At 33.5% G+C, this 26,898-nt stretch overlaps 1 protein-coding gene across 1 annotated transcript in view; it reads left to right on the forward strand.

Annotated features, from left to right (window-relative positions):
* LOC109067362 (kelch-like protein 29) overlaps positions 1–26,898 on the forward strand; it is a 120,776-nt gene that overhangs the window by 78,109 nt on the left and 15,769 nt on the right. The window contains exons 10-12 of the mRNA XM_042743169.1: positions 6,434–6,616; positions 7,867–8,047; positions 26,484–26,677. Of these exons, the coding sequence (XP_042599103.1) occupies positions 6,434–6,616; positions 7,867–8,047; positions 26,484–26,677 (558 nt within the window). The remainder of the gene's footprint in view (positions 1–6,433; positions 6,617–7,866; positions 8,048–26,483; positions 26,678–26,898) is intronic.

The raw sequence follows: 26,898 nt of genomic DNA on the forward strand, positions 1-26,898 counted from the left end.
GAATAGCACTGTTCTTTTTGAAATCGCCACTGTGTTTACACCTTTCAATAGAATCCAAAAATGTGTTGAATGTCTTACTTATTATGTAAGTCGGGATACAAGAAAGTATTTTAAAATTAAACAAACAAAAAAAAACAAACACCAAATGCGTAAGGAAGCCACAGCTTTACTGAAAAATGACAAAAACTTTTAAGTGTGAAACATTGCCACCTTTAACCTACTTCAACCAATGCATCCAATCCATCTAAACATGCATCAAACATTCACAAATTTTTAACATTTAAAAAAAAAAAAAAAAATAAAACACCTCACCTTTAGAGAACTTGCTTTTTTAGGTGGATGGAGTTTCATGTCAGCAGCATCCATCCAAGTGGAAAGAACCAGGTTTATTTTGTTGTTTGGTCATGACATGACATAAAAGACATATTGTCATGCTTTAACATGTAGTTTATAAATGCTGCAATTACAATTGTGAAACAGTGTGATTGTTGCATATTTCAAATGTTTATTTCCAGCGCTGACGCTTTCCATTATTAGTGCATTTACTGTGAACACAAGTCTTTTGTCAGTTGAATTATTTTCTGTGGTAATTAGCGTACTAAACTTTCCTGTGAAGTAAACTTGAAAACATTCACAGCCCATTTTTCTCACATAATACAAAATATATTTCTCAAGAGTTTGGAAGCTGCAATTATGTGCACTGAAGACTGAAAATTCTGCTATGCATCACAGGAATAAATGGCATATTACAATTATTCACATAGAAAAATGATATTTAAAATTTTAATAATATTTCACAATATTACTATTTTTACAGTATTTTTGATTGAAACAGATGCAGCCTTGGTGAGCAGAAAAGTCTTCTTTTAAAACTAGTGATGTCAAACTATTAATCTTGATTAATTGCAATCAAAGTAAAAGTTTTTGTTCACATAATATATGTGTGTGAACTGTGTATATTTGTTATGTATATATAAATACAAACACTTGCATGTATGTATTTGAGAAAAATGTTATGTTTATATAATAAATATATTTATATATAATATAAATATATAGATGTAAATACATGTAAATATTTTCAAAATATATACTGCATGTATGTGCTTTTATATATACATAATAAATATACACAGTACACACACATATATTATGTAAATAACCTTTTACCAAAAACAAAAAAATGTAGAATTGGGCTTGATTTTATCCTTTTGGGATTTATTGGATCATGAAAATTAAAGGATTTTTGATGCCATACGAAAAGAAAAGTCATTTTACATTGCATTTTGAAGAAAGGTTGCATTTTTTTTTTCTTAAATCAGGAATCATTTGTTAAGAAATGAAATAGACTCAGTATTCATTTCATGCTGACTTTAAATGCTTCAAAGCCTCTTTTCTAATTATGTTTGAAAGTGGGTTTTCTCTCCTGCTCTATTGTTTTATGCTCCCAAACCTGTTGTTAGAGGGTTTTTGGGAAAATCTAAATCCAGAAAGCTCCTTGAATTCTTTTCATGTCATAATCCATTGCTGTGATTTGGAGCGGGGCAGAGGTGGTGCGATTAGCGGCAGACCACCTGCTTCTTGAGTCTCGGACCACCTGCTTTTTGGGTCTCTAATGCCACAGTCAGCAGGAAGGAGCCGAGCGCAGCAGGGTCCTGTGCTCTATGAGAGATCATGAGGCTGGCAGAAGGGCACGGACCCCGGGTCCCGATCCCAGCCATGCTGCATTAACATGAGATGAGAGAGGCGCTCTTGTAAATTTCAGTAGCACTTTAGATTAGGAAGCACATTATTGAGTTTTCCCTCAATAACTAATCCTAATTTGCTGTTTATTTATAGTAAGTAAATAAGTTAAGTTTAAGAGTGGGATAGTATTAACGGATCTAGAATACGGACATGCATTAATATATGTTTTATAAATACTAATAAACAGCCAAAAGGCTAGTAATAAGCAGTTAGTGTTCCCTAATCTAAAGAGTAACCAAAATTTCAAACAATGATTATAGTGACCAAAATGATTCATTATTTTTTACTGCGTGAGAACATGATGTGTTGTGTGAGAGCGGCATGGCTTGTTGGACATAGCAACAGTAACTAAGGAGGGCGGGTTTTTGTGAAGGGTCAATTGCACATTAGCTTGTTTTACCAATTTACAAATTTTTGTAAATCAAATTTTTGCATTGGTCTGGACAAAAACAGCAGACGGACTGAATAACATGTAAATCCACTGTCTGACAGCAGGTGGCGCCTATGGAACAGCAGAAATTAAGCTGTTTCCACAGTAACCGCTGTAAACAAAGCAGCACTGTGCTTATAAACACTACTTCATTAGGCATTGCACAGAGGAAAGATGAAAAGAAAATGCCATTGAAACTTTTCTGAAATCAGTCGGTTTCCACTTATGCATTCATAGAATTCATTCATTTACACATTCTTTCATATAATTTCTCTCTCAGCATGGTTTTAAGACATGGTTTCATGCAAAATTAAACCTGCATGTTGCGTATGCGTGAGATTGTTGCTAACTGAATAATTACCCTTAGTTTTTCAAATCGCGATAATCAAATGCGGCTTTATTGATAATTAAAATATGAAAAGGTAACACTAACCGTCAGGACTTTTTTACACTCGCGTATAAGCAGAAGTGTTGCTGCAGTCAGTCAGGCACCTGCTGGAGGACGCTGTGATGCGGTTGATGGTGGAACATGAGCAGAGCTGTTGCATGGCGTTTGATTGATGCTGCTGCTGTAATGTAGTGAGGGTTTGTGGGAAGGGGGTTTTGTTTGTGGGGAAAAAGGGGGGCTCTCATAACAGGAAGCTGTACTGGTGTGAAAGTGGGAACACAACCTGCAGTCGTGCGGCTCAAAGAGCTGGCACACGAGCAGATGTTTGTGCCAATCAAATGCTTTTTTCTTCTCTGGAAACGCCTGTGAACCTGAGCTTGAACAGGAATATCACGCTACTGTTTGCGTCACATTAGCGTACGTGTTTCAGTGAACATGCATCTTATTCGCTATCCACTGCAGCACCGGTATAGAGCTGTGTCATGAGTATTTAAATTATGTCATTGTCATTATGTTTAGCATAATTATGTCTCCTTTCTATGCAAATGAGACTTGTTATAGATTCCGCCACATTCACAGCAGTCATTGCTTGGTTCTTTTACAACCTGCAGAAAGCTAATTTATTTAAAATAGATGTTTGCTTAATAAAATACATAAAATCTAAATAATATTTTATTCTAAAAATGTATATAGTCATTTTTAGCAGTTACACTTTTAAACTATAGTTAAAATTAAAAAAAAAAAAATTACCTTAAATTGAAGAGATATTTGTATAAAATATATAACTTTTTTTAATTAATATATATGTATGTGTGTGTAGAATTATTTAATAATATATATAAATTATATCTGTATTATTTATATATCTATCTGTATTGTCATTTTTTGTTGAATTTAATTTTTTCATATGCAGTAAGTGCATGACTGCACTATATAAAACAAACAAAATTATATTTTTTTTATTTAATGAATGTGTGTGTGTGTGTGTCTATATATATATATATATATATATATATATATATATATTATATATATATATATATATATATATATATATATATATATTAGTGCTCTCAAATGATGACTAGCATCCAAAATAAAAAATTTCTAAATATATACTGTGTGTGTATTTATATATACATAATAAATAAACACAGTACACACATATATTTAAACAAAAAAACGTTTTATTTTGAATGTGATTAAACGTGATTAATCATTTGACAGCACTATACTGTGTATATATATATATATATATATATATATATATATATATATATATATGCACTTTATAATATATATCAGTTTATTGTGTGCATTCAGTGCATGCATTCAAATTGCATTCAGTATAGTTTTTTGTTTGTGTCGTTGTGTTCATAGGAAAATCCTCTAGGAAATCTGGTACTAAAACAGACAGACACATTGAAATAAATAACATTATCAGCAGCTGCAATTCATTGTTGCTGTATCTCCTCAGAGAGATTTAAACAGTGTGTGCTACTGTATGAGTCTTTGTTTAATTTATTGAATCACTGTATTGGAAAAAAGTACACAGAGACAATAAAAGTCCCCAGAGATCATTCATTTTTGTATTTCAGAATTTGAAATCAAAGTTTTTTTTTTAAAACCTTTTTTAAGATGCGAACAATGACATTTAATTTTCTCCTGTTACAGAGGCCTGACACTTTCTGCACCGATCCACTGTTTCTTTTATTTATTCATTTTTCAAGACGATGTCATGAATTTTAATTCAGATGATAAGATCGTGTTGGGTACTTTCAGCTAGTACAGGATAACGGCGCCTGAAGCCTTTTTCATGCCAGTCAGTCTGTACTTTTCTTTAAATAGAAATATACTTGTATATTTTTGTCAGGGCAAACTTTGCTGATAGCGCTCTGGATGTTTTCCGTCAGTCTGTGTTGAGTTATGCCTCATTTTTAGCAGGGAACATTTGTTATCTCCTCAAAATTTATCATGTTTTTGACTAAGAGGCTATTATTTTTTCCTTGTCATATCCCTTTTTCCATATTCTTTTGTCTTTTTTGTGTTTCTGTGTCAGAATAAAATGAATTACAGAATGAAAGGCCCGTGATGTGGCATAAGCAGTCAGCGTAGAGACTTCATTCACTGTAGAGAGAAAACACATTCATAATTGATCAGAAAACAGCTTCTGTTTGTAGATAATTTCGCTCTGAACAAAAAACTGCTCTATTAAATGCATTGTTTGGTTGTTGAACTTGCATGTCAAAAAGTACACAGTTCACTTCTGTCTGCTTCATATTTACTGCATTAAGCTCCAGTTATTCATCACATGGCCTTATAAACCCTTGTACATTACAGTACTAGTCAAAAGTGTACGTTTAATGTTTCTGAAATGAGTCTCTTCTCAAAAATATTATTACAATTTAAAATATCTGTGTTCTATCTGAATATATTTTAAAATGTAATTTATTTCTGTGATGCAAAGCTGAATTTTCAGCATCGCTACAACGTCTTAAGTGTCACATGATCCTTCAGTTGTCCTGCTTCATATTTTTGTGGAAAAAGTAAGTTTAGGGTAAGATTTATATAAAATAAAGAAGGAAATTATTACTTTAATTCAGCAAGGACGCATTAAAGGGTTAGTTCACCCAAAAATGAAATTTCTGTCATTAATTACTCACTCTCATGTTGTTCCAAACCTGTAAGACTTCGGAACATGAATTAAGGTATTTTTTTTATGCATTCCGAGAGCTCTATGACCCTCCCATAGACAGCAAGGATCTTTACACAATCAAGGCTCAGAACATAGCAAGGACATCGGTAAAATAATCCATGTGACATCTGGGGTTCAACCATAATTTTACGAAGCTACAAGAATACTTTTTTGCGCAAAAGAAAAAAAAAATTGTCGTAAACAGTGTATGCTATTCTGTGTCAGCTGCGCCATACGGATACGTTGTTTTTGTTTGAATCAAAGCGTACGTACAATAGGGTGACATGGAGGAGACAAATTTGAGTAAAGTCATATTTTTTTTTTCTTTTGCTCACAAAAAGTATTCTCGTAGCTTCGTAAAATAATGGTTGAACCACTGATGTCACATGGATTATTTTACCGATCTCCTTGCTACATTTCTGTGCCTTGATCGTGTAAGGATCCTAGCTGTCTATGGGAGGGTCAGAGAGCTCTCAGAATGCATAAAAATATCTTGATTTGTGTTCTGAAGATGAGCGGAGGTCTTACGGGTTTAGAACATCATGAGGGTGAGTAATTAATGACAGAATTTTGGGGTGAACTACCCCTTTAAATTGATCAAAAGTGATAGTAATTACATTTATAATGTTACAAAAGATTTCTATTGAGCTTTCCCTTCATATATTTGGCTTCCACAAAAATATGAAGCATCACAAATGTTTTCCACACTGATAATAATCAGAAATGTTTCTCGAGCAGCAAATCAGCATATTAGAATGATTTCTGAAGGATCATAGACCACAGAAAAAATGATTAAAAAATCCAAAAAAATACACTTATAACTCTAGACATATATACATTTCAACATATATTCAATATATTCAATAATAAATTGTAATAATAATAATAATAGTGAAGTAATAATATTTCACAATTGTATTGTTTTTACTGTATTTTTGATTAAATAAATGGAGCCTTACTGACCCTATTTTTGTCGTCTTTCAAAATATAAAAAAGTTTTGACTGCTAGTGTAAATACGGTGACAGTATCAGCTGGTTTTGCCGTTATAACCCTCACAAACACCCAGCATGCATCAGTAAGAGAGCAGATCAGTGTAATCTGGTCCGATGTGTTGCTTTGAGCAGGTTATTTCTGTGAATGTCAAGGTGTTTGTTTCCTCGTGCGTCTCCGCAGGTGTCGCTGAGGTGATCGTGTTGGTGGGGGGGCGCCAGGTCATCGGCATGAACCAGCGCTCGCTGACAGCCGTCACTTGCTTCAACCCTCAGAACAACAAGTGGTACCCCCTGGCCAGCCTGCCTTTCTACAACCGCGAGTTCTTCTCCGTCATATCGGCGGGGGATAATATCTACCTGTCAGGTAATCAACACTACAATTTTTCACTTCCACCCGCAGGTCCCCCCTTCAGGTGTCTGCTTTTATATTTAGCAGCTCACGCTCTGAGGGATGATGGGAAGGCAGATGGCTGTTCCTCATATCTGTCTTTACGACTGGCTGTGTGTCAAATTATGATGTTAAATATCCCACAAATCAAGTGGGATAAAATCAATAGTGCAGGAAAGATGCATTTCTAAAGCTGCAGCAGCGATTTGTTCGTGAAAACTGTGTGTGAGTAGTGAATAATACATCCATGGACATCAAGATTTTTAGATTTCATTTATTATAATCGTAAAAAGGAAAGTGTATGTCTTAGTTGCTGTTATATGTTTTTAAATTGCATTTTCCTTCTGTAACTTATTTTAAATGATCCTGGTATGTATTCTGTGCAGTCTTTCAGTTATTATGAGCTCACAAAAGCATAACTTTAAAAGAAATAGTAAAATACTGTTTAATTTTTTTTTTTTTTTTTTACATTAAGCATGTCTGTCACACCACATAAAATGTGAACAGAATAAAGAAAACAAAATCCGAAATTAATGCAGAGAAAAATATATAAAGAGTTGTATTAAAGATGTGGAGATGTATTGGTTTACTTATATAATATACAATTTTTATTTAAATGTAAAATAAATAATATAAACTATATATTTTATTACTCTATATATATATATATAGATATATATCTATATATATATATATATATATATATAACTATATATATTTAATAATATATATATACAAAATTATATATTTTTTTACATTTTGTATATATATTACAAAATAAAACAAATGTTAAAGAAATAAAAAAAATGTATTTATATGCACACACTTTGTGATAATTGTATAAATTAATAAATATATTTTTCACTTTATTTTATAAGAGATAAATAAATATATGTATAGAATCACATAAAGGGTATATATATATCAGTATAAACAGAAATAGAAAAATATAAAGTTGCATTGATTTGTTTATATAATATACATTTTATATTTATATAAAAATATTAAATTTATGGAGAGTTCTTATATAAGTAGATTTATAAAATATTAGGCTTTTATATTATAAATATCTGTCTGTCTCTCTAAACTAAACTAAAATGGACACAGGTGCATGTTTCTGGAAGCAGCTAAAGCTCTTCATCAGCAGTGTATTAATGGAGGTGTGATGTTGGAGGGTGTAAATTGAGACTTCAGCACTCATTTGTTTGGGCTTGTACCCTCTTTAGGTGGCATTGAGTCTGGAGTCACGCTGGCAGATGTGTGGTGCTACATGTCCCTGCTGGATAATTGGAATCTGGTGTCTCGGATGACAGTCCCGCGCTGCCGGCACAACAGCGTGGTGTACGACGGCAAGCTTTACACCATCGGAGGACTCGGAGTGGCCGGGAACCTGGATAATGTGGAAAGGTACCATGCAATAAAGCTGCGGTTTGAAGTGTAGTCAGCTCTTTCTGTGCTGGGAGCCAATCTGATAATTGGATCTGTGCTGAAGTATGGAGGGAGTATTTTGGTGACACAGATGCATGGAGGAGATTGGATCGCTTTACCTATAATCGACCGTTACACTGAGGTCGTGACACAGTCAGGCGCTTTAAAAGGAACTGAATGTCAGAACGACAAGGCATAATTAAAAAAAAAAAAACAACATTATACAAACAAAAACCCACATATGCACTGAAAATCTTTTTATAGTTGGGAATATTGAAATATACTCATTTCTTCATGCAGAATCACTCTTATGACATGAAGAATCAATTTGTATTCATTCTTCTGGCACTAACATCCAGTTTCCATCTCACTGCTTCTGTCGGCTCTATATTCTGATCTTGTAAAGCCAGACTTTTGACTATCAGCATAAAGCTGAGCTTCACAGTGTAGCTTATTCTGACCAAAAAAAAAAAAAAAAAATGTTTCATTAGTCAAACTTTTTTAGAATTCTTTCAACAAATGGCCTCACATGCCAAGGGTGTCTGACTGACATGTAAAATTATATAATATATATATATATATCTAGGTGCCATCTGAAATTTTCTTCTAAAATGAGCATTGTTCTCAGGCTCTCATAGGTAGGTTCAGTAATTTAACTTTAATATATATATATATATATATATATATTAAAGTGATATATATATATATATATATATATATATATATATATATATATATATATATATATATATATATATATATATATAAACAATATAGTAAACAATATTTTTATATTTAAAATAGATGAAATGTTACAATATTTTATTATTTTTATGCTTTCAAAAAATCTATATTAAATCAAATCTATAAAAAATTATATAATTTTTTATAGATTTGATTTAATATAGATTTTTTGAAAGTACAAAAATCATAAAATATTGTAACATTTAATCTATTTTATTATAAATATAAAAATATTGTTTACTGTATTGTTTGTATATTATTTTGTATACATGTTTTACTATAATAAATTGTTGTGAAAATACAAAAATGTATTTTAATGTATTAAAAATAATATATATAAATATTTTATATTTACAAATATATACATATATAATTTTTCAAAAACAGCGATAGATAGATAGATAGATAGATAGATAGATAGATAGATAGATAGATAGATAGATAGATAGATAGATATACTGTGTGTCATTTTTGTCATTTTATCGATTTAAAAAAATTATGTATTTGTTATAAATGCAAGATATATACAGAATTTCTTTCAGTATCCTCGATTCAATATCGAAAAAATATAAATTATATATGTATATATTTGTAGCCTATATATTGCATTATTTTAAATGTCAGTCTGACAGCCTTTTCAATATATTGGATTTTTTAAATTGGATTTTTATTTATTTATTTATTTATTTAATTATTTTTAAATTATTTATTATTGCATTCTGTTGAAAAATGTCCAGTATATTGGATTCAACAGCTTTTTGTCAAAAGGCAAAATCATGCAAACAAGTTGATGTCATCAATATCATGATGGTTTTCTACAAGAAGAAAGCCTGTAAACTCTGAAAGTGTATTAAAGCCAGATAATCAGATTCCAACCGGTCATTTCTCTGAGCTCTACCATTGTTGTGTGCATATGAATGATTGACAGAAGCCTGGAGGTTCGTTAGTGGGTTTGTGAGAGAGAGCGACCGCCCACTGCACCCCGCTGACTCCTAATTTACAGCCCACCAACCATCTTGCCTGCAGTTTCACGCTCATAAGCATGACTTGTTCTGCGATCACATGATGTCTTCAGTCAGTCGGGCTGATCGGGAGCAGCAGCAAGGTGCTCTTGTCATCGATTCGCTCTTATAGCTCTGTTTGGAAACTCAGTGAGTTGCCTTGCTGTAAACTGTCTACATAGACAGCTGCCTGATCACGTCAGAACTCAAGTAAACTTGTGAGCTGCTCTGGTGCTCTGTGAGATAAAAAGCTGCACGTCTGTACCTGCAACCTTCATAACATCTGTGGAGTTTCCAGAGGATTGGATGACTAATGAGCCTAAAAGAAGCCAAATGTAAATAATAGACAAACAACCTAGAAAATAGATAAAAGCTTGTCGCAGTGCATTCTCCCCGTAGGATATTTGTGATGTTTTTGTTCGATTTTGGCTGAACGGGCATCTTAGAAGTCATCATAATGCTGCAGAGTGTGTTTTAAAATGCTCCCTCTGGATGCAGCTCAGTAGGTTTTGGAATTGAGGATATATACACCTCTCTAATTGCCAAAGGCTATTTTTTATTTTTTTGCTAGTGCAAGTTAAGTGAGTAAATAAAAATAATGAAAATAATGACTGGTAACTTCATGCAAGTACTTATTTGGCTGGTTTTCAGTCTTTTTAATGCCACAAAGAAGAGAGATTTGCATAGTTACTGATTATACTGAGCCTCTCAATTTTATTTACAATGAATAGTGCAAGAATAAGTCCATTAGCACAGTAATGAAGCTGATATCAAGGTTGTTCCATCCATAATTTCTGAATTGTATGTCAGAGTACGCTCTCAAGTCAGCAGGAAAATAAATAAGCTGTATTTACTTTCTTAATGCACATTCTTGGTCTTGTTCAAGAAAAACAAGACTTTTTTTTTTTTCATCCAATCAAGCCAAAAATCATAGGTCTGATTACTTGGGTAATAATCTAAGCAGTTAGTGATTACTGCATTAGATACACTACTCTTCAGAAGTTTGGGCTTAGTAAATTTTGTTTTAATGCCATAAAAAGAAAGATGTGCATAAAGTTAGCAGCTACTGTTGAGCGTCTACAATTTATTAACAATGAATATTGCAAGTATACTTAATTCCTAGAGCATTTTAGTGAGCGCAAGTACATTAGCACAGTATTGAACCTGATATCATGGTTTTTTGAACATGATGGATAAAATATATGCAAGGATATGCTCTGTTTACTTTCTCAATGCACAACAATAATAATCACTAACTGCTTTAATACTCATGACCTACAGTATGTTGTTTTCCCTGACTGCATGGTAAAACCTCTTTTTCCTTTGGACTGATGTGCACTGATAAATCACTCACATGAAGACCAGGAATATGCATTGAGAAAGCATTTTGAAATGTATTTTTATTTCATTTAATTTCATTCTATTCTAATCTATTCTATTGCATTGCATTGCATTGCACATTCCTGGTCTTATTGTGAAGAATTCATTAGTGCATGTTATTTCAAAGGAAAAAATATAATAATTTTACCTTCCAATCAGGGCAAAAATGTTGTAAAATCATATGTTGTTGATAATATTTTAGGCGATTTGTGATTATTATTGTTAATAATTAGGTTCTGGAAAAGTTTGGAGTTAAAAAGGTTTGGTAAAATGTATATCCTTTTTGTAACAGAATGTAGAATGCTACAGAAAAGAAAGATTTGCATGAAGTTTCCAGCCATTGCTGAGCATCTCCATTTTATTTACAATGATAGTTGCATGCATTCTTAGAGCATTTTAGTGAGTACAAGTACTACACCTACTAGCATGATCATTGCATTTCTAATTTCTGAAATCTGCATGAAGTCGAGCTCCATGGCAGACTGCTCATGTTGAGACAGCTGTATTTAGTGGGTGAAGGAATTCTCATTTTGACGGCATTATACACAAACACAGCCTGTGTATTTGCACCACATGTTCACACTGGCTCATCAAATGTCATATTTGTGCACTGAATCCTGGTACTAATCGCGGTGGCTGACGGTGTGCTCTCGCCGGGCGTCTCCTAACCTTTCGCAGTCTTGAAATACCACACCCCTCGAGTCCAGCCCACTGACGGCAGCGAGAGGACGCTGATTATTCTGACAGCGTGCCCCGTTCCAGCCCAATCAGCAACACTTACTGTTTAATTGCTCTTTGATGATGGACTCTGGTCGTAAAGCCACAGTCTTGCACTTTGAGTTGTCGTTCCATGTCTTTAGCTCTGAAATTACTGTAGGAGTGGGAGTGAAAACAAGGGGCAGAGGGGTGAGCAGCGGCTCTGGGGAGTTTATTTTCTCGGTGTCATGCAGTCATGACTTTGGCACTCTCACAATGCTGTGTGACGCTCGCTTAAGCCAAATGCACAACTGCTCCAATTAAAGCACTAAATCTGAACTTGACTGTGCTCTGATATAATGGGAATGTTATGTAATCATAACCAAAAAGGAAATATTGTTTTGATTATTGCTCTTCAGCCAAAAACATGGATCACCAAGTATATGCTGTAAACCTGAAATTATAAGCATGCAATTAGTAAACTCTATTTACTTTATTAATACACATTTCTGGTATTAATATGAATGATTCAGCAGTGTATGTTAATCCAAAGATGAAAAAGTTTAAAGTAAAAAGTACAGTTGTTTACAATTACAATTAATTACACTACCATTCAAAGGTTTTATTTTATATATTTATATATATTTTTTATTAAAGAAATAAATATTTCATTTTTAAAGAATTTGATTTTATTCAGCAAGGACACATTAAATGTATTAAAATAACAGTAAATAACAGACATTTATAATGTTTAAAAAAAAAATACATAAAAATAATGTATTCCTCAAAGAATCCTAAAAACTGTATCACAATTTCCACAAAAATATGAAGCACACCTGTTTTTGCCATTGATAATAATCATAAATGTTTCTTAAGCAGCAAATCAGCATATTAGAATGATTTCTGAATGATCATGTGACACTGAAGACTGGAGTAAAGATGCTGAACCTCTTAATCTAATCATGACAAACTATATATTGTTGGAAAGGTCTAAGACTTCTAAATAGATATTTCATCGCTGTTATTTGTTACAAATTATGTAGGAACAGTAATAGATTAATTTATGACAAGAGCGCACCCCTAAAAAAATCTACATCATAACAGGTTTTGACCTTTGTCACAAAAAGTATTTTTTCGTTGCTATTTTCCCTTTCACTTTTAGAAATCATCATAAAGTATATTCATCCTGTAAGTTCATCCTGTGTAAGTCATTTTAAAATCAGACATTGCATTGCCATGGAAATGGTACATCAACTTCATATTGCAAAATGTTTTCGTTCATGAATTATAACAATTTAAATTTGGATAGTGCACTTTCACGTCTATGTTCAAAAATGGGGGTGACAGTTAAAGGGTTAAAATTCAGCTTTGCATCACAGGAATAAATTACATTTTAAAATATATCCACATAGAAAACACTTATTCGAAATTGTAATAATATTCAACAACATTGCTGATTTTGGTATATTTTTGCTCAAATAAATGCAGCCTGGGTGAGCAGAGGAGACTTAAGATTAGGTCCAAATCCCTGACCCTGAATTTTGAGTGATAATAATGATGGTATAGGGCATGTTTTGGTTTTGAAATGCTTTTGGTTTCATGAACATCTTTTGATTGTTTTCCTGGAGGACGAGACCAGAGTACGAGTAGTTGCTCTTGATTTCCCCTGTAAATGAATGGAGCCTCTCCCAGCCAGTCGGCCGCTCCTCTACACAAGACAAACAAAGCCACACCCATCCTTCCATACAAAGAAAGAGCGTCCCACCGTCAAAACTCAACACAGCATGGGATTAAAGAGCTGATAGATCACCGTCTGCTGCTGTGCCTTCATCTCTGACGTACTTCCACTCCGACAAAGTGCATCTTCAGACCCCGTTGATTGTCTCTTTGTCTCTTGCCACTCAATAGACCTTAGTCAGGGTAATTTTTGACAGGAATGAAAACGAGTTTGGCCGTTTCTTGTCCTCCTCACTGTCTGGGGTGGTTAGTCAAGTCAATTCAAGTCTGCTTTATTGTCAATTCTTCCACATGTACAGTACATACATACAGAGAATCGAAATTGCGTTACTCTCAGACCCCCGGTGCATACAGATAACACTAACAGTAGAGCCTAAAAATCTTGATAAAATATAAAATATAAGAAAACTATACAATAAGGGAATGTAAAAAAGACATAATAGAAAAAAATAAAAATAAGGTTTAATAAAAGCAGCGCAAGGCACGTGGCAGATAGAGTGCAAAACCAGTGAACAAACAGTGCAGATAAAAAGATTTTTAGTGCATAAAAATAGCTTATTCAGTCTGATTAAAGTGACAAAGGGCTCAAGAGCAGTTATTTTATTTAAACTGACTGATGAGGTGGTAGAATGACATCAGTTCCATGGTGAATGAGGTAGTGAGCAGACCACTGCTGCACAAAGTGACTGGTGCATGTCATCGTATGTAAAAGGGAGGGGGGATGGAAGGACCTGGAGATGTGGGATCTGGGGGGGGGGTCATAGTTCAATGGTGCCTGGGGCAGAAGAGGGACGGGGGGGCAAGTTCGGGAGCGAGTCAGAATGCTCTCGATGGTGCCTCTATAGAAGGTGCACATGATGGGGGCTGGGGTTCTGGCTCTCCTCAGTTTGCAGAGGAAGTAGAGATGCTGCTGTGATTTCTTGGCCAGTGCTGCAGTGTTGTCGGTCCAGGATAACTAACCATTGATCTTCACACCAACAAACTTAGTTCTGCTCACTCTCTCCACAGTCGCACCGTTGATGGTCAGAGGAACATGCTGAGTGTGCACTCTCCTGAAGTCAACAGCAATCTCCTTCGTCTTCTCCACGTTCAGAGAGAGATTGTTGTCACTGCACCACCCGGCCAGGCGGCTAACCTCGCTCCTGTAGTTTGTCTCATCTCTGTTGCTAATGAGACTCACCACAGTCGTGTCATCCGCAAACTTAATGAAGAGGTTGGAGTTGTGTGACGGTGTGCAGTCGTGGGTCGAAGGGTTACAGCCCTTCTAAAGTCTATAGACTATTGTAACTTCATCATAGCAGTGTCTTCATTCTCTAAAGTCCATTGTGTGCTTTGTGAGGCCACAGCTGGCATTTAATGGGCGTCTCTTGATCCGTTCGTTTCCTCTGCGTCAATGAACCACTGCAGTTCGGCCAAACATGATAAAAACAGTCCTCTGCTGCTCAAGCACTGTATTTATTTCCGGAAATTCAGCGTCTTTGATGGCTGTCTGTTCCAGTTTGAGCTGGAGTGACTCCTGAAGCTGTTTGTTTGTTTTGGTGCACATGAAGCCTCATGGAAAGACTAATCGTACCGACTGTTTTTTGGATCATTGCAGACACGTAGTCGATCGAAAACATCTGTTTATCTCTGGATCGGATTGAATTTGGTGCTGTAGGAGAGGATGAGATATGAACTATGTTGTCATACAGATGGGAGAAACAGAACATCTGTTTGTGTGTATCAGGGTTATAGAAAGCTGAAACAAAATCAATAAATAAGTTGCTTGAAATAAATAATATTTATTCTATATTACATATTTACTGTGTTTGTTTATATATATATATATACACACACACATACACATACATATGTAATAAACATTAAATAAATATTTATATAAATCTTGCATTCATATATATATATATATATATATATATATATATATATAATATATATATATATATATATATATATATATATATATATATATATATAAAAAAATAAAAAAAGAAAAAAAGCTATAAAAATTAATAAAGGCTATATAAAGACTTTTTTTAATTAAACTTTAACTTCAATGACAACAGAAAATAAAAAGAATACTAATTCAAAATATTAATAAAAACTATGTTAATAAAACTATATTAGTCAAGTACTAAAATAACACTGATGTAAAGGATTCAGATAAAAAAAAAATAACCGAAGACATTTGAGTTTGCCATAAAATCCTGTTGTGACATTTGCGTAGGTTAGTTGAAGACAAAGTCTAAATTAACTTTTTAACACATTCTAATGGTGTGTGAATTTTAAACATATTTCTAAGTGAATTTTTTCCTCACATTTGGCACTTGGCGAGTGATAATTTTGTCAAAGCCGGCCTGATGACATCCTGTGATTTATTTTCTGCTTGTGTCTAATTAAGGGTTTTTCAGGTAGTTCTAGGAAACCACAGACATTGACCTTGGACTGATTTCCATTAACATCAGTTTATCATTCATGCAAAATTTATTCAGCTGATTTTGTCAATGAATAGACTCAAAAATGCTCTTGAACTTCTAATGTAGGCATTTTCTCTGATCTTTTAATCATAATCCACTTCTCAGGGCTCATTAAAAACGGTTTCAAAAGCAGAAAAATGAATGTTCAAATTCTCCCTATATATATTTACTTGAGCATTTCATAGAAAATGCAAATACATATAATATTTTTATATTGGTATTTTTTCCGTAACTTCTTTTACACTTTATGATGTAGATATGAGTTTGCTTCTGTCAAGGTCGCTGCAGTGTTGCTAGGGTTTTTATGGATGGTTGCTAGAGTGTTTTGGATGGTTACCCTTTCAGTAGGCTTTTAGATGTTTTTTTTTTGTTTGTTTTTTTTTTTTTAATTGTGCTATTTATGAAAATTACACACATTATGATTTTCCCTGATGCAAAAAAAAGAAAAGAAAAGAATGCTCATTACCCATCGCTGTCAAAAGCAAGTCACATTATTGTAATGATTTTAATTTAAATCAGAAATCAGCATATTTCAAAAGTGATACAACATCTACAGCATCAGGGTGTGTGTTTGTGTGTGTGTACAGTTAGGTCCATATACATTTGGACACAGGCACAAATTTTATTATATTAGCTGTTGACCAAAACATATTCACGTTACAGATATGTAATGAGTGGTATAATTAAAGTGCACATTCTGAGCTTTAATTAGATGGTATTCTCATCAAAATTGAAGGAAATGTTAAGAAATAACAGCTCTTTAATATGTACTTCCCCCCTTTTTCAAGGGACCATAAGTAATTGGACAATTGACTCAAAAGCTGTTTCATGGACAGATGTGGGCTGTTCTTTCATTATTTATACATCAATTAAGCAGGTAAAAGTTCTGGAGTTGATTCTAAGTGTGTCATTTTCATTTGGATGCTATTGCTTCACCACAAGGTGCAAACAAGGCCAGATTAGACTTTGCCAAAAAACATCTAAAAAGCCAGACCACTTCTGTAAAAGCATTCTTTGGATGACTGAAATTAAGATCAACATGTACCAGAATGACGGGAAGAAAAAAGTATGGAGAAGTCTTGGAACAGCTCATGATAAAAGCACACAGCATCATCTGTGAAACACGGAGCAGTGTAATGGCAGGAGCATGGCTTCCAGTGGCACTGGGTTACTGGTGTTTAGTGATGATGTGACAGATGCAGCTGGGTGAATTTTGAAGTGTATAGAGATATGCTCTCTGCCCAGATTCAGGCAAATGCACAAAGTTTATTGAGCAGCGCTTCATAGTACAAACAGACAATGGCCCAAAACATACAGCAAAATCAACCCAGGAGTTTTTGAAGGTATTCTGCAATGGCCGAGTCAATCTCCTGATCTCAACCTGATTGAGCTGCATTTCACTCGCTGAAGACAAAACTAAAGGCAGAAAGAGCCACAAACAAACCGCAACTGAAGTCAGCTGCAGTGAAGGCCTGGCAAAGCATCACAAAGAAGAAACCCAGTCTCTGCTGATGTCCATGAGTCCAGACTTAAGGCAGTCACCGCCTGCAAAGGATTCTCAACAAAATGAACATTTTATTTATGATTAGGCCTATATTTATTTTTCCAATTACATTTGAGCCCTTGTAAATGGGAGGACTGTGTATAAAAATGGTTGTAATTCCTAAGCTTTTTATGTTATAATTTTGTTCAACCCCTTGAAGTAAAGCTTAAAGTCTGCACTTCACCAAATGGACACAGTGTCTCTCTCTCTCACACACACACACACACACACACACACACACACACAAGAACAACAAAAAACTATTTTTATCTGTTCTAAATGTACCTTAAATTCATACTTTTCAAGTTTTTAATACTCTAATCAATATGGGCATGGACAAATATGGATGCTTTATGCTAATGTATGTTTATTATTAGTGAAATTATCATGGTATGCATGAAGACTTAGACATGTTTCAAAGATCATAGACATTTTTCAATGAACTTGTTCATGTCTATTAGACACATGAAAAAAAGAACAGAAATACCAGGTTCCCATTACTTCGCTTTATTCGCACTGAGCAATTTACTCACACAAGCCTGTTTACATTTTCGCAGGACGGGGCAACTCACTTATTCTGAACATGAAACGTACATTTATTATTTATTATTACATTTGTTTGCCTCTCTGTGCCCACATACTGTATTTTGATGCAGCTAAATTCTGTGTAAAACTGTTTTCATTGATATATTTACTGTTTCTGTTGTCAGACAACCAAATGAATTAGCCCATAAATTACTCACCCTCAAGTCATCCTTTCTTCTTTCAGACGAATCCAGTCAGAGTTAAATAAAAAATTGTCTTCAATCTTTTAAGCTGTTTCAAAAGAAGTTAAATAAAAATCGCCAATCCATTAAAAAAAAGTGTCTCACATGGCTCCGGGGGGTGAACACAGGCCTCCTATAGCTAATCGATGCATTTTTGTAAGAAAAATATCCATATTCAAAACCTAATAATCACTTAAATGTAGCTTGCACTCACTGTTGTAAACGGAAGCAGTTCTAGGGGAATTACGTATGAGGTCAGCGATGCGCATGCGCCGAGAGATCAAAATAAAACAATGGTCACTAATCAGAAGTGCAAAACGAGGATTTGTAAAGAAGTATGTCAGAGGATTTCGATATTATCCAAGAGGAGACTGGGTTTCCTTTGCTAAAGGAAGAAAACTTTGCTTCATTTGATCCTTTAAACAAACGGTTTTCACAAGACTCACCGGCGCATGCGCAGCTCTGACCTCCATACGTCATCCGGCCAGAGATGCTTCTGTGTACTACTGTTGGTACAAGCTAGATTAAAGTGATTATTATGTTTTGAATATGGATATTTTTCTTACAAAAATGCATCGATTTGCCACAGGAGGCCTTTGTACACCCCCTGGAGACACTTATTTTTTTTATTGGATGGGCGCTTTTTATTTAACTTCTTTTGGACTGATGCATGCAACAGCTTGAAAGATCAAAGACAATTTTTAATATAACTCAGACTGGATTCGTCTGAAAGAAGAAAGTCATGTACAGTAATTTATGGGCTAATTTTAATTTTTGGATGAACTAACCCTTTAAGACTACATAACCAGTTCTCCCTTCCAAGATGTCAATCTGCACAAAAATCCTGATAATCGAGCCGTCATCTGATGAAATCAAATACACATAAGATAAAGTCAAATGCTGTGCTGTGATTTCAGCTACACCTGCATGTAAAATTAGAGAAGCAACATAATATGTGTTGTAACTGAAAGCACTGCTCACTGAACAGAGAAAGGATGCATAACCATATTCCTCTATAACCTGCTGTATTATTCTGAAGAGGCAAAGGCGTTTATCACAATCAATCTGACAAAGAGATCTGACAAGATCAATGGGTCTCGTGTGTTTTGGCTGGTTTTCAAACTCGCAGCTGGACCGTACATCAGCCATCTACCTCTCAGATGAGGGAAAGTGATTAGACCGCAGCGTCGGCCGTGTATTTTAAGGGAAAACATAACGGATGGAGAAGGGAAGACATTGATCAGCGGCTCCCTCCGGCAGATTTACGGCCTTTACAGCAGAGCAGAGCGCCTCTCATCGAGAGAGCAGACGTAACCTTGACTCGGGAGCCGCTCCAGAGCTGGATGGATTATATATAGAAAGGTCTGTGACTGGCCGTGTGTGTGTGTGTGTGTGCTTTTTGGCCCGGCGTGACTCTCTAATCCCATCTCACTGATGGATGGATGGCGATCTGCTCCAGTAATGATGCCAGATGCCCCTCGGGTCGCCCGTTCTCAATACCCAGCAAACGATGATAGGGATGTGCACAACTACATCTTTTCAAAAGCGAGTTGTCTTGAGAAAGCCTTGTGTTATTGGTTCATGTGGTGATGCTACAGGTTTTAGAGCATTTTCTCCATGTTTTGGTCCTCTACTTGCTGAAGGTGCCTTGCTTTTACCAAGACGAATGGAAAAGCCATCTGTCTTTTGGCTCTCTTGTTCATTGAAGTGCTCAAGAAATGAGTTTGTTTACAGGAGTTCCTGTGTTGTAACCTTGGTCCAGTTTGTCCAACTGTTAGCCGACTTAACGTGTTCAAACTTGCAATAGTGCTGTCACTCCAGTTAAAGGTCACATTTAATGTGCATCAACATGAAATCAGTTTTTACTGTGTTTACTTTCTTAAAGGGACAGTTCACCCACCACTGAAACAAGTTTGTGATTATTTGCGCACGCTTATGTTGTTCCAAACCTGTAATCCTTTTTCTTCTGTGAAACCAGTGTTATTGTTAACTAAACTAAAACAAAAAAAAATTAAAGTTTTCTTTAATTGAAAGCTGAAATAAAATAAAGTATAATATTATTTGAAAACCTAAATATTTATTTATTCATTCATTCATTTTATTTTATTTTTATATTTTATGCAGTATCATTGCAGTAAATGTTGTATCTCTTTTAAAATATGCTGATTTATATAAACAAAATCAAACAATAAACAAAAAAATCATGCAATTGTCTGTTTAAATATATAAAAATTATATATATATAAATAAAATAAATATATAAATTAAATGATATACCTATATATAATTTATATCTGCATATTTTAATAGATACAACTTATACAGTCGTGATACTTCAGTATAAATATATAAAAAAGTACAATTAGAAACTAACAGAAATGAGCTAATAGCTCATTAGAAATAGAAACAGCTAAATAGAAATATAAAAAAAAATAAATGAATGGCAAAAAATCATAAAATGAACTAAATAAAAATGTAACAAATTAAAATATTATTAAAGCTTGAAATGTAAAGACCATTTTGATTCAAAATATTAAATACTTTAAATAGTACATAAACAATCCTAAAATAACACTGAGTAGAACACAAAGGAAGATATTTAGAAAAATGTATTTTTTCCATACACTAGAAGTCACTGGAGTCCTGTGCTGTTTGGAACACAGCATTCTTCAAAATATTTTCTTTTGTGTTCTGCAGAAATGTTCTTCATTTATGGGTGAGCGATCACTTTAATAATTAGTGATTACAGTAGAATAAAAAATTAATACACCAGAAATGAATATTCAAAAAAAAAAAATAAATTTGCATGTTAATCCAAGGTGCCTTAAAGGGATTGGCTTGTTTTTTTTTTTTGTCAAAAAAAAAGAGAAGATATTTAAAGTCATAGACAGTGTGTGTGTATGTGTGAGAGAGGGGTGTTTATGGTGTGTGTGTGTGTGTGTGTGTGTGTGTGTGCCTCCTTTGCTCTGTGTTGGCGCTGTTGTTCAGGGTGTCAGACTCTGGCAGGATACAAACCATCGATCTGTGTTGACTAAAGCAAAAGCTGTTTGTTTGCTAGTCATGTAAACGTATCCAAATGCATCCAAAATAAAAGTTGTTTTTTACATAATATATGTGTTTGTACTGTGTATATTTATTATGTATATATAAATACACACACATACAGTATATATTTAGAAAATATTTACATTTACATTTACATTTATGTTTATATAATTTATATTACATATAAACATATTTAATATATAAACATATTTCTCTTAAACATATACATACCTGTGTGTGTATTTATAAATATACACAGTACACACACACACACACACACACACACATATATTTTGTAAACAAACTTTTATTTTGGATGCGATTGGTCATGATTAATCATTTGACAGAACTAAAAAAACAAGGAAAATTGTTTTTTTTTTTTTTATTGTATGACCTCTTTCCCTAAACTGAGTTTGCTGTTGTAGGCTCAGCTAAGAGGCTTTCATGGTGTTTGAGTTCTTATTAAAGTCACTGGCGCAGAGACGAGGCCTGAGTAACCGTAGATGAAGATACGCCATCATGAGTGTCACGGGTTTGACTGACCGTCGACTCGCTGCTTCAGCACATATTCATGTGAAATCTATCCGTCCGCTCCGTCCCATCTGCCTCGGCTGCATGCCAGGCGTCTCATGTCGCAGCTCTCGTGAGACAGTTCTGTTCACCTGTCACACAGAGAATTCACAGCGTGTTTTACAGCACTGCGAACGCTGCGGGAGCAACATCAGCCTGTTTGCTTAAGTCGAGTCGTTTATAGACACCTCAAAAAGAAATAGGAATGTGACTGATATTTATAGAACCAAATACTAATTAACAACAAGTCAACGATCATTTCTTTTTCATTTCTTGTGAGCCTCTTGGGTTTCTCATGATGAGAGTAAGATACAGATGACTGGAACAGGAAAAATTGTCAAGACAGCCTTTCAATGTTGACATGACAAAACCTTGCCTAAAAGTTTCCAAGTAGATTATTTTATTTAATTCAGAAGTTTGAATGTGATTGGTAATGGTAAATATTAGTAACTGGTTGCCAAATAGATAAAACAAATAATTAAATAAAAAATACAAATAAATAAATAAAATGGATTAAAAAGAAATAAAGAAGTTATATTAAAATAAACAAGTAAATGAGTAAATACATGAATACATAAATAGTATTATAATGAGTATAAAGCATAATAATGTAACGTAATATAAACCAAAATGTTTTCCAACCATTTTAGGCATATTTAAAATCAGTGTTAATTTAATTTCATTTATATACTTATTACACTTTTTATTAATAATTTTTCATTTATTTCTATTTGGATTTTATTTATTTTTTTTATTTTTTTTGACATTAATATTTGCTAGTTATTTTTAGTTTAAGTGCACTTTTAGTTTATTTCCAGTTAGTAACTTTAGTGCTTTGACATAAATGCATTTCATTTAGTTAAGGCAATATTTCTAATCTTCCTTTAGATTTAGTTTTTCATCTAATATTTAAATAGTATTTTATTTCTGTGTTATTTCACTTAGCAAAAAATGTTTTAATATTTTTGGTAACAAAAATAATGTTCTAGGTGAAAGTTAGTTAACTGACAGGCTAATTGTTTATGTTGTGTAACTCAAGTTAACTTTAAAAAGTATAACTGTTCTTGTTATTTATGGAAGCAGATGGCTGAGAGTTAATGGCATTGTATATGTACTGTACGTCTTATAGATTAGCAGAGTGAAAAATAATTTTCACCTTGATTTCTCATAAGACAAAGAAGAAAACAGTTCTGGCTAATTAAAGCAGAATCTGCTTCAAAGCCACATACTGTATGCTAGAAAAGTCACATGACTGCAGGTGGTTCCTCGCTAATTGCTATAATTCGTATCCGACTCATTTTTCATTTGTTCCACAGATGTCTTTATTTATAACCGCACTTTCATCGAGCGAGTCTCTGCCTCGTATGATTAGTTCCTTCCTGTACGCGGCTGTAAAAGTCTCATTAAAGAAGAGGCAGAAGTGTCCTGATAACACTCTCCCTCTGTGTAATTAATGACAATGAACCGCCCGCTTCTGAGTAAACATCCGCTCACCGGCCATCTGCTTCAACGCAGCGCTGTTGATCATCAGCGTTTATGTGGAGAAACATCTACTAATACATTTAAGCATGGCTAATACTATTACCACTATCAACACTATTGATTCTTGGGGTTAGTGATTTAAAGTGATTAGAGTTTTTCTCCAGAATTGACTGATTCCTCAAATCATGTTTCTTGTTAAGGAGAGTTGACAAATATATTGTTTTACATATTTTCTATTTTTCCAGTGCAAATATTCTGTATATACAGTATGTATGTTATATATGTGTGAGTGTGTGTGTGTGTGTGTGTGTGTGTGTGTAAGCAAATAAATAAACAAATACATAAAACTTAAATTAAAAAAATAACAATATCTAAATGTGTGTGTGTGTGTGTGTGTGTGTGTGTGTGTGTGTGTGTGTGTGTGTGTGTGTGTGGTAAAATTAATGAAAAAAAATATTCCCCCAAAAAATTATTAGTGTTTATTAAATTTAAATAAATAAAAATAAATAATATACTGTGTGTGTGTATTATTAAAATATCTTTACATAATACCATTTAATAATATTGTAATGGATACACACGCATCTTCTAAAGTGTGTGTGTGTGTATATGACATTTGTAAATAGTCGTATTTAAATAATAACAATTAATATTTAAATGTTAAAAGATGTATTTACCTTGTATGTATTGATATAATTAAATGGTTTTTTTTATATTTAAAAATGTAATATACACACTTAAACGGCACAATACAATACACACTTTAGATTATGTGTGTATATATGTATGTGTATATATATATACAGTATATATATATATTATATATATATATATATATATATATATATATAACAATTATATATATATATATATATATATATATATATACACACAAACATACTATGTAGAAAGTTCTGCCAGTAAACACAATTGTCATACAGTATACACACACACACACACACACACACACACATTAGCTTAATTGTCATACAGTATAATAATCCCCTCAAAAACATATTGATTCCTGCACTGCTGATTTCTTAAACTGGACGTGGCCTTTTTAACGTGATCCTCATCTAATCCTGGGTATATTTGGATTGTGCAAAATGATACAAGAGCGAGTTTTGATGCTGCTCTGATTTCTACAGGAGGACCTGTTAGAGAGTGAAAAGTGAGCAGGGAATGAGCCGTTCTCGCTGACTGAGACCATTATGAGTCTTAATGGAGGAGCAGAAACGTGTTTGGAGACAGTGGTGGAGTCTCGCTTATCTGCTGCACAGTTAACAGAGACCGAGTGTGGAAGATTGCTGGAGAAGTTTATCTCGTTCGCCTCACTGAGCAAAACCCCGCAGCACAGTAATATGCATAAATTAAAGGAATATTTCAGGGTATTTTCACCTTAATGTCTAAAGAGAGTCGACTGAGCAGACAGGTGCGCCAGATGCTTTCATGCACGAACGTAAAGACTCTACTTCTGTATAAGAGTTTAAAATAACTGCTGCTTTTTGAGCTTTACTCTCGTTTATAAACATTTTCAACGTCCTGTATTCTCCATTTTCATCGTCTGATCACATACTGTAGTAAAGCACCACACTGCAAAAATGATTTCTAATCATGACACATTAACTTGAGAAGTAGAAGTAGATTACAGTCCCAGAAGTCCTGTTTTCTGAAAAAATCTATTGAAATTAAGTGAGTTTATGCCTTTAAAAAATAACTGCCAGTGTGGTCAAAAAAAGAAAAACATTTATTTTTCTGATCCCTTTTTCAGATTTTTCTGTGTTTGTTTAAACCCACATAATTTTAATATAGTTTTTACAAAACAGGATTTAATATTTTATTTCATTTTACATCTCAAGTAAATTTATCTTATGTATAATGTATAGATATTTGTACTGAAAAATGAGAACAAAAATACTGAGTATGAAAATAATTATTTGCACCTTTTTTTTTTTAATATTTATTTCCGTTTAGTTACATGGTCATTTTTTTCTACTAGTTATAGTACTATTTGCATAATATACTGTATGTGAGTGTTCTATGTATATTTATTATGTATATATAAATGCACAAAGCATGTATTTTGAAAATATTTACGTCTATATTTATATTCATATAATTTGTTATATAGAAAGATATTTAATATATAAACACAACATATTTTTCTGAAATATATACATGCATGTGTGTGTATTTATATATACGTAATAAATAAACAGTACACATACATAATGTAAACAAACATTTTTATCTTGTATCTTTATCTTGTGATAATTTAAATATGTTTAATAATTATTATTTAATATTTTAATAAATGTATACATACACTTATATGTGTGATATTTATGAAATATATTTTTATATTGCATAATTAAATGTTATGCATTAATATTAAATGTATAAAAATAATATTTAGTTTCTTTATTTATTCATTTAAATTTGATTATTTAAAACATTTTACATAATATATTTAATAACATATTATGTGTTTATATATAATAATAAAATATTTATATTTATTTTATATTTGATAAGAAGTCTTAATGTTCTTTAATTTTCTGTATTCTATATATAAATAGTTTTTTTTTCTTCTTTAAATAGGAGAGGGACACCATTTGTAATGATCAGCCATGCACATTTTTTACAGTCCCTTTGTACTTCTGTTTAAATGCTGGAGTTTTCATAATTTTCTCCCAGGGCCAGTAAAAAACTCATCCAAACCCTCACAATATACTCTCATTTTCTTAATGCTTTATCAGGCGTGAAGTGGAAACTCACTGATAAGACTTCGTTTAAAGATCCATGGGCCACATCTTTTTATTCAGGCTGACTTTAATAGTCATTTATCCTTGAAATATGAGTGCTGTTAGTGGGTTTGGGTGTTTGTAAGACTTTTAACCCTATATGAGCAGTCAGAATCGAATAGAGCATTATTCTGAATTCTGGATAAATGACGTTTCATTTTCTCTCCAGGTACGACACCATCACTAACCAGTGGGAGATGGTGGCTCCTTTGCCCAAACCCGTCCATTCAGCGGCGGCGACTGTGTGCGGAGGGAAGATCTATGTGTTTGGAGGGGTGAACGAGGCCGGCCGCTCTGCTGGAGTACTTCAGTCATATGTGCCTCAAACCAACGCCTGGAGCTTTATTGAGTCGCCCATGATCGGTAAGAGCGCTCGGGACAGTTACAGAAATGCAAACTCTGCTCTTCACCTGCTGTCTCCTGCGTATGGGAGCTTATATAGCATATACTGCAAGGATGTCTTTAAAAAAACAATTTTTATATTAATACCGGTAAATGCTGTTCTTTAATTAATCAAGTGTGAGATTATGATCGGTAAATGCTGTTCTTTTGGACTTTTATTCATCAAAGAATGCAGAAAAATA

Source organism: Cyprinus carpio, chromosome B17 (genome assembly GCF_018340385.1).
Source record: "Cyprinus carpio isolate SPL01 chromosome B17, ASM1834038v1, whole genome shotgun sequence".
In the NCBI taxonomy this organism is placed as follows: Eukaryota; Metazoa; Chordata; class Actinopteri; order Cypriniformes; family Cyprinidae; genus Cyprinus; species Cyprinus carpio.